This window comes from Eptesicus fuscus, chromosome 2 (genome assembly GCF_027574615.1).
Source record: "Eptesicus fuscus isolate TK198812 chromosome 2, DD_ASM_mEF_20220401, whole genome shotgun sequence".
Taxonomy (NCBI): domain Eukaryota; kingdom Metazoa; phylum Chordata; class Mammalia; order Chiroptera; family Vespertilionidae; genus Eptesicus; species Eptesicus fuscus.
Window position 1 is genome coordinate 15,821,756 of NC_072474.1, and position 13,703 is coordinate 15,835,458.

Sequence of the window (13,703 nt, forward strand, 5' to 3'; positions counted from 1 at the left end):
GAACTGTACCTTAACACTACATACAGGTTTGCATTCTATTTTGTAACGATGTGTTTTTGTTTTACCGGTTTGGCTCAGTGGATAGAGCGTCATCCTGCGGACTCAAGGGTCCCAGGTTCGATTCCGGTCAAGGGCATGTACCTTGGTTGCGGGCACATCCCCAGTAGGGGGTGTGCAAGAGGCAGCTGATCGATGTTTCTCTCTCATCGATGTTTCTAACTCTATCCCTCTCTCTTCCTCTCTGTAAAAAATCAATAAAATATATTTTTTAAAAAAGCTGCACACTTTACATTATCGAAAGCTTACATTTCCGTAATATAAAAATGGGTACAGTATGATTAAGTCAGCAATTTTATTTCCTTCTCCATGGTTCCAAGTTCATGATGTCTCTATCATTGAGTAGAATATTCCTCACATGTTGAAAGGCCTCTGATTTTCTATACTCTACCAACTGACACAGTGACACATTTTAGTTGGCTGTGCCTTACAGTACTACAAGAACACACTTGCAAATGTAACTGCCTCCTTTTCTTCCTCTTTGGGAATGGAGCTCAAATTCCTAATATTTCTAATTCCTTAATCATTCTATTTGTTACATATATACTAGTATATATATATGAGCTCTTATACAATTACCATTGCAGGATGACTTTTTATTGAACTCTTGGGTTCATTGTTTTAGTATTCACGTCTTCCTCTTGGGGTTTTCACACTTTTGCTGAAATACATCCACAAATAACTTACCCAGAAAATGGGTATTGGAAGCCAGCTGTTTAGTCCTTAAGTGTGATAATGACTTGCATTCAGAATTATTGGACTAGATATAGAATTGTAGGTTTAAAATGTTTCATTACCATTTATTTGGAAGGCCGTGTTCACTGCCTGCTGGTATTTGTTACAGGATTGTGCTGATGCTCTTAAGAGCTTTTCTCATTTTCTTCCCTTGCTGTTTTACATCTTGGATGATTTTCTCAATTCCATGTTCCTACTTTTCTTAGGAGTTAGTTTCCAGTCATTTAAAATTTCTCAGAACTCATCCTTTTTCATTGTTTAAAGACAATATCCTGTTCTTGTTTTATGAGTGCAGTTATTTTTTGAACCCCCTTAATTATATTTTTCTTCTTTGTTTATCTTAGTCCTCTTTCATTCAGCAAACTTTAATCAGTTATTTAGTAATCCTACTAAATACTAGTTGTCCATTCATATTTAATGAGGGAATAGTGATTAGGAACTCTGGGTGGAAAGGGAGCTAGAATTGGAGAATTTGTTCTGTGAAGTTTTTTCTAGGTGCTTTGATGCATAGGCTTGTTTTACAATAAGAGCTACAATTAATTTGTCTTTAGTCCCACTTCTCCCGAGCCTTTGGTAATACTGTTATTTCTGAAGCCAGATCCTCTCCCAAGCACAGCAACTTTATCAGCTACAGCCCCCTCTCATATTGAATTTTTACTAGTACTGCCAACTACCCTCCAAAAGGGTGGTAATCCATAGCAAATTATGATGCTTAACAGTATGGAGAGTTAAAAGAGAAACATACCCTTTGGAGGAATTTTGCTTTTTGGAAATTAAGGTAATTATTTGGAATTCTTCCAAGTATTGTACTAATTATAGCTCTCAGACCATATTTGCTTACTAAAAACTTTTACTCGATTCATCTCATTAACTAGATCTACTAGTTCCAAGTGATTTTACATTTGGATATTAGAAAGAGCTCATTCTTAAAAGATAGTCATCAAAACTTAAAATATACAGAAAGATCTGGCTTCAACAAAAAGCTCTGAGGATATGTGGCAATATATTTGAAATAAGCTTATAGCTCCGACGGTTAGAGTTCAGTTTGCCTATGTTGGTTTAATTGTTTAAGTTAACATATCTTTAATCACACCTTTATGGCAGTTATATAGGATAGAGTAGGAAAAAGCCAATTTTGAGTAGATTGCTATACTACTGAGGGCCTGGACTAGGTTGGAGGCAAGTCTGGTGACTGGGAGAATCTTCATGCTGCTGATGGAAGTGGGGAGACTGGTTCCAAACCAATGGATCTCAACACATTAGAATCACTTGGGTAGCTTTGAAAAACTGTTAATGTCCAATCCCAAGGCCAATTAAATTAGCATCACTGGAAAGAATTCTGGAAGAAAAATAAATTATACAAGTTTTTCCTTCTGAAGAGTTTTTGTCAAATCAAGAATGGACTAAACTTGGTCTTGTATCTAAAATATAATGTTATTGTTATTTGCTTGGTTAAAAAAACGTTCCCACATTGTATCTGCTAATGCCTTTTTTCTTTTAGAATAATCTTACCTGTAGTACATATTGTCGAGCTCTGTCCACATCTCCTGGCAAACTGAACCGTCTCATTATCAAAGCATTCATTTCTGGGAACTAACCATAAAGAAAGAAAAATCTATTTATTGCTCCTGGCAGAATCAAATGTTCTAATACTAGTTTGTAACAATAGGAAACAATAGGGAAAAACAAAAAGGTGATTTGTTCTTGTCGGAAGAGCAGTAAATTGTAGCAATTAAAGAAGCAGAGCTAAGAAAGATACCCATTTTCCAAGCCCAGGGACAGGGCGGGGGCACAGTACTCATTCTGATGTTCTGTTCTGTCCATGCCCCACTGCTAAGTAGTAAAATCTCCTGACTTCTTTTATGGTTCTTGAACTTTTGATTGCACCAGAATCACCCCAAGTTTTTAATTCAGTTGGGGTGGGGGAGCATGCATTTCTCACAGGTTCTAGTGTCTGCCAACATTTCCAGAATCACTGGGTTAGGATGAGGGTGGGAATTAGCATTATACTTTTAGTGTTAAATTGCGTGACATTTGTCGAGAATATAAGCTTCTAGAAAGCCAGTTTTGAAAGTAAGAAGTCAAATGTCAAATGTCGACATTTGACATTCTACTTTTAGTATTAAATTGCGTAACATTTGGCCCGGCTGGTGTGGTTCAGTGGTTTAGTGTCCAACCATGAACCAAGAGGTCACCAGTTCGATTCCTGGTGGAGGCACATGCCCAGGTTGCGGGCTTGGTCCCCAGTAGGCGGCATGCAGGAAGCAGCCAATCAGTGTTACTCTCTCATTGATGTTTCCATCTTTCTATCCTTTTTCCTTCCATGCTCGCTTGCTCTCTCTCTTTAAAAAAAAAAAAAAAATCAATAAATTGAGTGACACTTAAAAGCTACTGGGGTTTCTGAGCAGCGGGTATTACAAGCAGAGCTCTGCCTTAGCAGCTTGTGGAGTGGACTGGATCAGTACAGCGGTACTCACTGCTGACTGCACACTGGAATCACCTGGGGGTTAATAACACACTTGCCTGGACCTGCTCCCAAAGACTGATTATATTGGCTTGGGTCTGGCCCTGGCATCAGGATTTTAAAAACTCCGTGTTTTTATTGTGCAGCCAAGGTTGAAAGACCATTGACTTAGAGGAGAGAGAGGTAGAAATACCAGTCAGGCTACTGTAGTAAATTATAAAGAAGACCAGTGTTAAGCTGATAGTAATGAGGAAAAGAGAAAACAGGCACAAAAGGCACTGAAGAAAGAAAAACCTATCTTCTATGACACTTAGCAACAATTTAGGAGAACTGTCACCAATAATAGAACTAGGAAGCCAGGGCACCGTTTTCCAGATCCAGCCTCTTGTGTAGGTGCTGCCACAGTTCCTCAGTGTCTTGGGTCCTAGCCTCCTCATCTATGTCATGGAGGAGCTGAACTACACGATCTGAAATCCAGTAGCTCTAACAGCTTATGGTTCCACAAAGTAAGAAGTCAAATGGTGTTTGGACTTGGATACGTCAGTGCTTACAGCAGTTGCCATAGTTTTTCCCTGGCAGTGAGCCTGAAGGGTGAAATAAGTTGTTATACTGAAACCACCACCACAGTGTTAGTAATCCTAGAAACAAAAATAGGACACACAGAAAACCTCAAACAGATGATGGCAGATGAGGAATTAAGAGTGTTCCTTTCAGAGCTAAGTATGTGTCAGAACGAAGTTCTAAACAGGTATAGGCTGCTAAGTTACTCATAATATTTAAAGAGCCAGCAACCGGTTAGTTATTAAATGAAGACCAATAATTTGCTTTAGTTACTGGTCTTTTAAGAATAAAATAATTTAAGCTTCACAAGAAACAAATCAGGAAAGCTCAAAGCAGTCTATTTTAGCAGTTAAAATTTTAACCACAGAATTTAACAGTTGTTAAGAGAGGCATTTTAAAAAAACATTTTTATTGATTTCAGAGAGGACGGGAGAGGGAGAGACAGAACATCATACAGATGCATCGATTGGCTGCCCCCTGCTGGGGATTGAATAGGAGACTTCTTGGGGCATGGGTCAACACAATCACTGAGCCATACCAGCCAGGCTAAAAGGCATTTAAAAAAATTATCTTGTTGAAAGTATTACAGATACCCCCACCCCTTTCCCCATTGACCCCTCTAGCCCACACCTTCACCACACTATTGTTTGTGTCCATTGGTTATGCATGTAGTCATATAAATTCATTGGTTCATCTCTTCCCACCCACTCTCCCCCTCTTTCCCTCTGAGATTCTATAGTTTGTTCCATGCTTCTATGCCCCTGGATCTATTTTGTTCATCAGCTTATTTTGTTCTTTAGATTCCACATATGAGTGATAGATAGCATGTGATACTTGTCTTTCTCTGACTGGCTTATTTCACTTAGCAAAATATTCTCCAGGTCCCTCCATGCTGTCTCAAAGGGTAAGAGATCCCTCTTGTTTACTGCTGCATAATATTCCATGTAGAAAAGCATTTTAAAAATTAATACCACATTCCAAAATTGGCTTTCTAGAAGCTTATATTCTCAAAGCTGATGCACTACTGTCCTGGGCATCTGGTAAAATCACCTTGTTTATGGTTATGAGTTTTTTCTGCAATACCAACAAGTGTGGTAAAATGTGCTGACTACATGGCTTTTTAATTCCTTTTACTATAAAAAGCATTGATAAAGCAAAATTTGAAAAAAAATATTTGCATTAAATGTGACTATGTCCTTCCTTTGAAACATGTATTGTGTGCAGTTTTACTATGCAAATACTGAACTCTTCCCTAGACTCCTCTGTCCCCTTCATGTGTATTGGAGAAGAAATGAGAAACATAACGGGAAGAACAGTTGCCTGCCTGCAGATTTACTGAGAACTAAGAAAAGTTTTGTTGGCCCAGTCTCTGTTTTTAAAAGTAGGAAAACCACATTCTAACTCTGTGAAATCTAAACTATACCATAAACTAAACTAAAAGGATCAATAAACGAGTGTGCTTAAACAAAACTTAGGTCACTCTTTTTTTTTTTTTTAAATATATTTTATTGATTTTTTGCAGAGAGGAAGAGAGAGGGATAGATAGTTAGAAACATCGATGAGAGAGAAACATCGATCAGCTGCCTCTTGCACAACCCCTACTGGGGATGTGCCCGAAACCAAGGTACATGCCCTTGACCGGAATCGAACCTGGGACCCTTGAGTCCACAGGCCGACGCTCTATCCACTGAGCCAAACCGGTTTCGGCCTTAGGTCACTCTTTAAGGCACCTACTAGTCACAATAGCAGAAGCCTGTGCAGCTGGTGCAGGGGATGGTGATGGTGATGGCAGCTGGAAGTACAGCTATGGTCTGACATTTAGGTCTGGAGACTTAGTAAATAAGAGAAGCAGAGGAAGAAAGGAAAAGGTCTCTCAAAGGATATTTGAGAACTCACTAATGTAGTCTCACACACACACACACACACCACTTCCATTTTGTTTCTGAAGATTTCAAAATCTCAGACCTATATCCTCTTTAAAGATTTAGGCCCTACCCAGTTTGGCTCAGTGGATAGAGAGTTGGCCTGTAGATGGATTTGATTCCGGTCAAGGGCATGTACCTCGGTTGCAGGCTCCTCCCCAGCCTGAGCCCCAGTCGGGGCGTGTGCAGGAGGCAGCCAATTGATGTGTTCCTCTCACATCGGTATTTCTGTCTTTCCCTCTATCTTCCACTCTCTCTAAAAATCAATGGAAAAATATCCTTGCGTGAGGATAAGAAACAAAACAAAACACACACATAAAAGATTTAACCTGAGGTTTTTGTTCTTAAAGAAAATATGTACACACATACTCATGAAAGGACACTGTCCCATTGGAATCTCTAGAAATCTCCAACCTTTTCTTAAACCCCTTGTATCAACTGTTTGTTATCAAGAAACCCCTTCAGAGACTAGAATCTTAGAGGGAAGGCAGGGGAGGCTGGGTGCGTGGGTGGGAAGAGATCAACGGAAGAACTTGCATGCATATATGATAACCCATGGACACAGACAATAGGGTGGTGAAGGCTGGGGTGGGCAGTGGGAATGGGCTAGAAGATGTCAGTGGGGGGAAGGAGGGGACATAGGTAATGCTTTCAAAAATAAAGATTAAAAAAAAGAAAAAGAAACCCCTTCAGAGAGATGTCAAAAATAGTGAATTCCAGAGAAAGTTTCTATCAAGTTGCTGGATCCAACAAATGCCTAGTTCCCCGCGCTAAATTAAAAAGGAAAAGCCACTTCCCAAGGTTGATTGTCTTGGTCCAAGTGAGACTCAGTGTCACAAATGGAAAAGTTCAAACACAGATTTTTCTAATATGCAAACAAAGCTCACCTGCCTATGGACAAACAGTACAAACACCTTACAGCTAACTTCTCCACTAAATGGCTAGGTTAATCACAAACCATGAACGCTGACGCACAGGCTCTGCTGTGAGTGTTGTCAGTGCCTTTTCAGAGCCAGGCCTATTCTGTGGGGGGACCTCCTGGAGACCAGCTCACCAGGCACTAGCATTTACAACAGTGGCAGCAATGCTATACTGTGCAATAACATGAACAGTGGTCTTAGAAGACTTGGAGCGTTTAACTGCCTGCTGTGCTCTTTACTAAATGTTTAATTTTGGCCAAGTTTGAGCATCACTTACTTATTTTTTGTGGATATAATACCACAAAAGAGGATTTGTTAGATTAGAGATAATGTCTAAAAGAATCCTTTGCAAACTATGAAAACAATGTATTTTCGTTAAATGGAAATACTGCACATTCTATGTTATTTTTGGAACTTGTTTTACCCCAAAATTCTGGCCAAGAATCCCTTTTTTTGACAGTGTAATCTTTAGTAGAGTGTAAGCTTATTTGAAAACAATTTATAAATGCACAAGAGACCCATCGTTTGGTCGTCCCTCACTAATCCCCCTGCCGGCCTGGTTGTAGGCAGCCATCTTGTGAGGGTTACTTTGCATATTACCTCTTTATTATATAGGAAGGACTAAGACTGCTTTTTAGTAGACTGTGAGGTGCTTTGGAGAGAGGCCTGTCCCTTAGTCCTCTAGATAACCTCAGAGCCTAGCTAAAGGGATATTGACCAAGTTGGTTGAATCTCGGTGTAATCAGTCCATCTTATTCTTCTTTATTCACATTTACTCCCAGGTTCTGAGGAGTAGATTGATTTTAATTGTGTAGATGGTAACCAGTGACTGATCTTTCTAATCTCGGGCATACCTTTACATGGCTCATGAATACTCTGTTTTTGTGGCTTAATGGTAAAGAAAATGTTCCTCACTCATGCTTTAATGTATATAAGGGGATTTTATCAATTTTTGTCAGAACTTGGCAATGTATTAACATTCTTGAGTTTTGGGCTGGTGAGTTAGTCTCAATAGGAGAAAAGACCCTTTTATAGCACATCTTTCACTTCTCTGCCTCAAAATTCTGAGAGGATGAAGCCCAGTAATGCGGACAGATGCCTCCACAAAGTGGTCCCATATTGCACAGCCCTCACTCCTCCACTGACTGCTGTCCACAGTGTGCTTCCCAAGGTAACCTGGCCCAGTCCCCCAGCCATCACCCTCTCCTGAGAAGAACTGTCCTGGTTTGGCTGTACTAGATTGTGGGGAAAAGATAATATCTCCTTTTGTTGGTCAGAAACAGATCAAAAGCAAGGTCGGTCACTGGTTTCTATAATATTCAAACAGAATCATTGAGTTCTATGGAAGGCATGATTTATCTTTGTAAATTTTGGGGAAGTATAGAGGCAAAATTTCTAAAATACTAAAAGTTACTAAAATTTCAGACCAAAGAGCTAATTTTTAATTTCATGGCATAGTGATGCACATCTTACTGCTTTGCAAAATAATTAAATACTACTAAGATGAAATCTATTAAAAAGATGTCCAAATACAAGCCAACGTCCCACTTCTTCCAAAGTACATTTGGCACAGCCAAAACGTCCAGAGCAGGCTATGGGACAGTCTGCCCTGCAAGTCACTGCAGTATCTTTGAAGCCTCCTAAGCTTTTCATCTATATTAAGAATATGAAGGCAGCTTTACTTACTTCCTTAATTGACAGCCCCTCAATCTGGAGGAAGAAGGAACTATGTGGTTTTAGCAGTGCATTCCACTGACTTCTTGACATTTTGAGGCAGTGCCCGAGGCTCTCTGAGAGCAGCAAACAGTCCCATTAAACTTCTGGAACTGGAGAATTTCTCAGAATTTCTTAAGCTTGGAGGCCCTTCCTGTGCCTTTGTAAGGGGTTCTGAGGCACACCCAAAGTCCAGCCCTATAATCAAATGTGGAAACCACTTTGTCAGTGCTCCAAATACATGGAAATAATCATAATGCTATCTTAAATGCATACAGCACTTAATTTACAAAGTATCTCCATGAGTATTATCTGTTAACCCTCACAACAACCCTAGCATGAAGGTTGTAATCATATCAGTTTTACAAAAGGAAACATAAAGCTTAGAGGTGCAATGATGGACCCCAACATCTCAGTCACAGAGCCAGGATCAAATGTAGATAGAGGTCTCTGACCTAGATGCTTTCCTAAATATTATCTAAACTTCCCATTAGCTGTGCCTGGAGGATACTGGTTCTGTAGGGCTGCACAGCATTGTGTCCAAGGGACTTGTCCAAAACCTACCTGCTGACAAGCAAATAAGACAGGGCCAGTGGCTAACCCGAGCTTCAGATCAGCTGATGTTGGCTTGCCCATCTGCTCAGAACATGAGGTGAAGTCCAGTACATCATCTATTAGCTAGTGAAAGGACAAAAGGAATGTCATAAACACCACCATCCCAACATCACGGCCATGCTTCCCACTGTACTGACAGGCCAGTCTTACAAAGCGGACCAACCTGAAAGGCGATTCCCACATTTTTTCCATATTGATAGGCAATCTCATGCACCACTGGGTCAGGGCATCCTAGGACAGAGACCTGGAACAGAAAAAGAATTCCGAGATAAGTGGCTGGCAGGCAGGAGCAAGGCAGCCAAACACTGCATGGCAGGAGTCAGACATCCGTTCCCTTAAGTAAGAGGCAGTGAGGCTAGATGGTGTACAACCAGGAAATACTGCTATCAGGAGACCAAACATGCGCAAGTACAGCTGACCCTTGAACAATGTGGAGTTATGAGCGCTGACCCCCAGGCAGTAAAAATCCACATATAACTTGTTTTTTTGTTTTTGTTCAATTAATACTCACCAGAGGATGTTTTTTCTATTGATTTTTAGAGAGTGGGAGGGAGGAAAGGAAGAAGGGAAGAGAGAGAGAGAGAGAAACATCGATTGGTTGCCTCCTGCACGTAACCCAACTGGGCTGGGCATTGAACCTGCAACCCAGGTACGTGCCCTTGACCGGGAATCGAACCTGTGACTTTTTGATGCATGGCTCGACTCTCTAACCACTGAACAACACCGGCCAGGGCCACATATAACTTTTAACTCCCCCAAAACTTACCTACTAATAATCTGTTGACTGAAACCTTAGAAATAACAGTTGATTAATACATATTTTGCATGTTATTAATATTATGTACATTATATACTGTATATTGTATTCTTACAATCAAGTTAGAGAAAAGTGTGAAGAAAATCCTAAGGAAAATACATTTACAGTATTTACTGGATAAAAACCTGCATGTAAGCGAACTCGCACAGTCTAAACCTGTGTTGTTTAAGGGTCAACTATACCTGTGGTCTTAATGAAAGGACTTTAGTCTCAGATAATTTCCTTAAATTCTAAGAAAACTATCCTTTCTCTCCCTTTTTTCACAGGATAAACCCTCTTTCCCACTGCTTAGGAGAAGCCAAGCTACACTAGACCAATTTTGAAATGTGAAATAAAGAGATTTCAATATGTGAAATTCTGGCTTCTAGCACCTGACAGTTGTCCCAATTGTTGGTTTTCTTTGTTATCTTTCTAGTCCTTATTTTTAGGGATATGGTATCTAATATAATCATATACACAAAGATGCCATACATATTTCCCCATTTGTAGTCTGTTTTTAAAATAGGTTTTTAGTGATTCCACTTATTTCTGAAATGTTTGTAATTGCCTAAAGCCTCATGCTTCAAACATAAATATTGTTCTTTCATGATCAAATGATCTTCCCTGGTCCTGCGGTCTCCTCCGTATTTGTTTTCCTTTCCGGTGGGGAGAAGTAAGACTTTTAGCTAAGTCTTTCTTAAAACTCCAAAAAAGTAGCTGGCACCGGCCACCTGCGTGCAGTTCCTACTGCTCTGCTGAGCATGCTGAGCAGGCCCAGGCCCAGTTTTAGGGAACAAAGACAGTAAAAACCAAAACGGGGGAAGGGGAGAGGAAGTGTCTACATTGATCCCCCACAAGAAAGCCAGATCGAGCTCCCAGAAACAAAGGAAGTGCTGACAGAATCGTATCCCATTGTGTAGACATACCATGGTTTCCTCAGCCACTCAGGCATTTAGGTTTCCAATAGTTCACAATTACAAATACTAGGGATATGTTCATCGGACAGGGGAGCAAGGTTAAAGGGCCTTCCCCACTGGTTAAATTTGGGGCAATTGGGCATTAAAATAAATAACAATAAAGGATTATAATCCAAAGAATAAAATAAGAAACCAAGAGTCCATAGACAAAAATCTTCCTTAAAATAGCCCTGGCCCATTTGGCTCAGTAATTAGAACATTGGTCCAGGTTTGATTCCAGGTCAAGAACAAATACCTGGGTTGCAGGCTTGATCCCCAGCCCCTCAGTCAGGGTGCATGTGGGAGGCAACCAATCAATGTGTCTCACATTGATGTTTCTCTCTCTCTCTCTCTCTTAGAATATTTGGAATATTTCTACCCATATATTTCTACATGTAGAAACTTTTATTCAGAGAGCCCACGTTAATTTTGTTTTATTCTAATGATGCTGGAATTTAGGAATAAATCCCACGAAAGTGGGTAGTTCTCTCCCTTGTCCCTCCCCTCCACTCTCTCTGAAAAAAAAAAAAAAAAGAAAAATCCATGGAAAAAATATTCTCAGGTGACGATTAAAAAAAACTTTCTTAGAATAAAATACCAACTCAATGTAGAAATGTGATGCAAAGGAATAATGGAATTATTCATTTGGCAACCAGCGTAGTAATAACTGTCTCAGGAAAGGATTATAAATAGATGCTAAAACCAGAGACTGGGAATTTGAACTTGAAAGTGAAGAAATCTGGCAGGCACCACCCTAATCAGGTGACCAAGTGAACCTCACTAGCAGTAAGGTAAGAGCTGTTCCAGAACAAAAGAGACTACAGATGCACGACAATTAAATGCAACATGAGAGCGTGGATTGGATCTTGGACCAGAAAAAAATTGTTTCCATTTGTTATAACAGTGTTAAAACAATTGGCAAAATCTGAATAAGGTCTATCTGTATATCCTACATAATAAAAGGGTAATATGTAAATTACCATCACTCCGCTATGCCCATGATTGGGCCAGCAGGAGGTGCAGGGGGCGGGACTCGGGGTGGCCGATTGGGCTGGCGGAACGCTGAGCTCGCATCGCCAGCGGCCGCGCGAGCTCAGCGTCTGTGCCATGGCTGTGCTGCGGCACAGAAGGGGCCTCTGGGGCAGCGATCCCACGTCCTGCTGCGGACCATCAAAATCGGGGAGCGAAAGCGGTGTAGCTGGCTGTCTGTCCGCTCCGGCACCAGGCCTTTCGAAAGCCTCGAAAGGCCTGGTGCACCAGCAGACAGACAGTTCCCCTGCGATCGAAAGCGGGGAGCTGTGTGTCCGCTCCAGCACCAGCAGACGCCCTGCCATCAAAAGCGGGGAGCAGGCTGCTAGCAGTGTCTGCGGAGCGCTAGGCTTTGCGGGGCAGTGGATATGGCCTGGATGGCAGGTTAAGCCTAGGGGACCCTACACGTGCATGATTTAATCATGCACTGGGCCTCTAGTTAAATAATAATAACATAACCAAAAAACAGTATTCTATAAATATGACCCACATAAAGTTCTGTGGTGGCACTCTGTATCATTGAAAACTAAATAATAGAAAGACAGCTTATTGATTCCAGCCACATGCACCCACATAAATTCAGAAAAAAAGAGGAAAACTGAATATAGGAATACCATATCCAGTTCTTGGTTCAAATCCCAGCTCAGCCACTGTCAGTCAGACTGAGTAACACTGGATGGCAAACAGACCTCTCAGGTCTCATTCCCATCAGATTTTCTGGAGAACAAGTCATACCTTCACTGGAAAGCTACATGATGTACTTGGCATGACTATGTATATAAATAAATAGCCAATCATTTAAGACTACTTCTATGTTCATATCCAACCAGTGCCACAAAACAATCCTAGATAGCCCTCTCTTAGATTTTATACTATTTCCACTAAAATACTGTGAGTGGTTAAAAACAGAGTGAAGTAATGGTGTCCTTAGTAGAATCCTATCTAATAAAAGAGAAACATGCAAATTGACCATACCTCTGCTATGCCCAAAAGCCAATCAGGAGCAAGTATGCAAAATAACCCAACAAATATGGCGGCAACCACAGAGCTGGAGCCAGCCGGAGGCTTGGGTTGCCCCTGGCAATGGAGGAAGCCAAGCTTCCTGCCTGCCCTGGCTGGCCCTGGCCTCCGCTCAAGGCTACAAAGTTTCAATTATAGAAGATAAATAAATCCCAGATACCAGGGCCTCCACTTGGGTCGCCGGGGGGCGTGGCTGGCCTGCAAACCACCACAGGCCCCTTGCCCAGGCCGCCCCACACCCCAAGGGAACCCCCACCCTGATCTGGGACATCCTTCAGGGCAAACCAGCTGGCCCCCACCCATGTACCAGGCTTCTATCCTATCTAATAAAAGAGTAATATGCAAATTGACCATCACTCCAACACACACAAGATGGCTGCCCCCATGTGGACACAAGATGGCCACCACAAGATGGGCTGTTGGGAGGGACCAGGCCTGCAAAGGAGGGCAGTTGGGGGTGATCAAGCCTGCAGGGGAGGGCAGTTAGAGGTGACCAGGCCGGCAGAGGAGGGAAGTTGGGGGTGACCAGGCCTGCAGTGAAGGGCAGTTGGGGGGGACCAGGCCTGCAGGGGAGGGCAGTTAGGGGTGACCAGGCCTGAAGGGGAGGGCAGTTAGGGGTGACCAGGCCAGCAGGGGAGGGCAGTTGGGGGGGACCAGGCCTGAAGGGGAGGGCAGTTAGGGGTGACCAGGCCAGCAGGGGAGGGCAGTTAGGGGCAATCAGGCTGGCAGGGGAGTGGTTAGGCATCAATCAGGCTGGCAGGGGAGTGGTTAGGGGGTGATCAGGCTGGCAGGCAGAAGCGTTTAGGGGAAATCAGGAAGGCAGGCAAGCAAGCAGTTGGGAGCCAGCAGTCTTGAATTGTGAGAGGGATCCAAGGATCGGGCCTAAACGGGCAGTTGGACATCCCTCGAGGGGCC

The 13,703-nt window shown here is 42.0% G+C and overlaps 2 protein-coding genes across 5 annotated transcripts in view; one reads left to right on the plus strand and one right to left on the minus strand.

Moving 5' to 3' along the window:
* Positions 1-11,279, plus strand: part of ABI1 (abl interactor 1) — a 125,501-nt gene extending 114,222 nt beyond the window's left edge. The window contains exon 12 of the mRNA XM_054725662.1: positions 10,071-11,279. The gene's annotated coding sequence lies outside the window, so the exon portion shown is untranslated. The remainder of the gene's footprint in view (positions 1-10,070) is intronic.
* PDSS1 (decaprenyl diphosphate synthase subunit 1) overlaps positions 1-13,703 on the minus strand; it is a 45,883-nt gene that overhangs the window by 1,368 nt on the left and 30,812 nt on the right. For 3 of the 4 annotated variants that reach the window (XM_028138754.2, XM_054725689.1, XM_054725695.1), the window contains 3 exons: positions 9,151-9,231; positions 8,937-9,050; positions 2,305-2,385 (listed from right to left, as the gene is read on the minus strand). In XM_028138754.2, coding sequence (XP_027994555.2) covers positions 2,305-2,385; positions 8,937-9,050; positions 9,151-9,231 — 276 coding nt within the window. The remainder of the gene's footprint in view (positions 1-2,304; positions 2,386-8,936; positions 9,051-9,150; positions 9,232-13,703) is intronic. The other variant, XM_054725692.1, reaches the window with a different exon arrangement.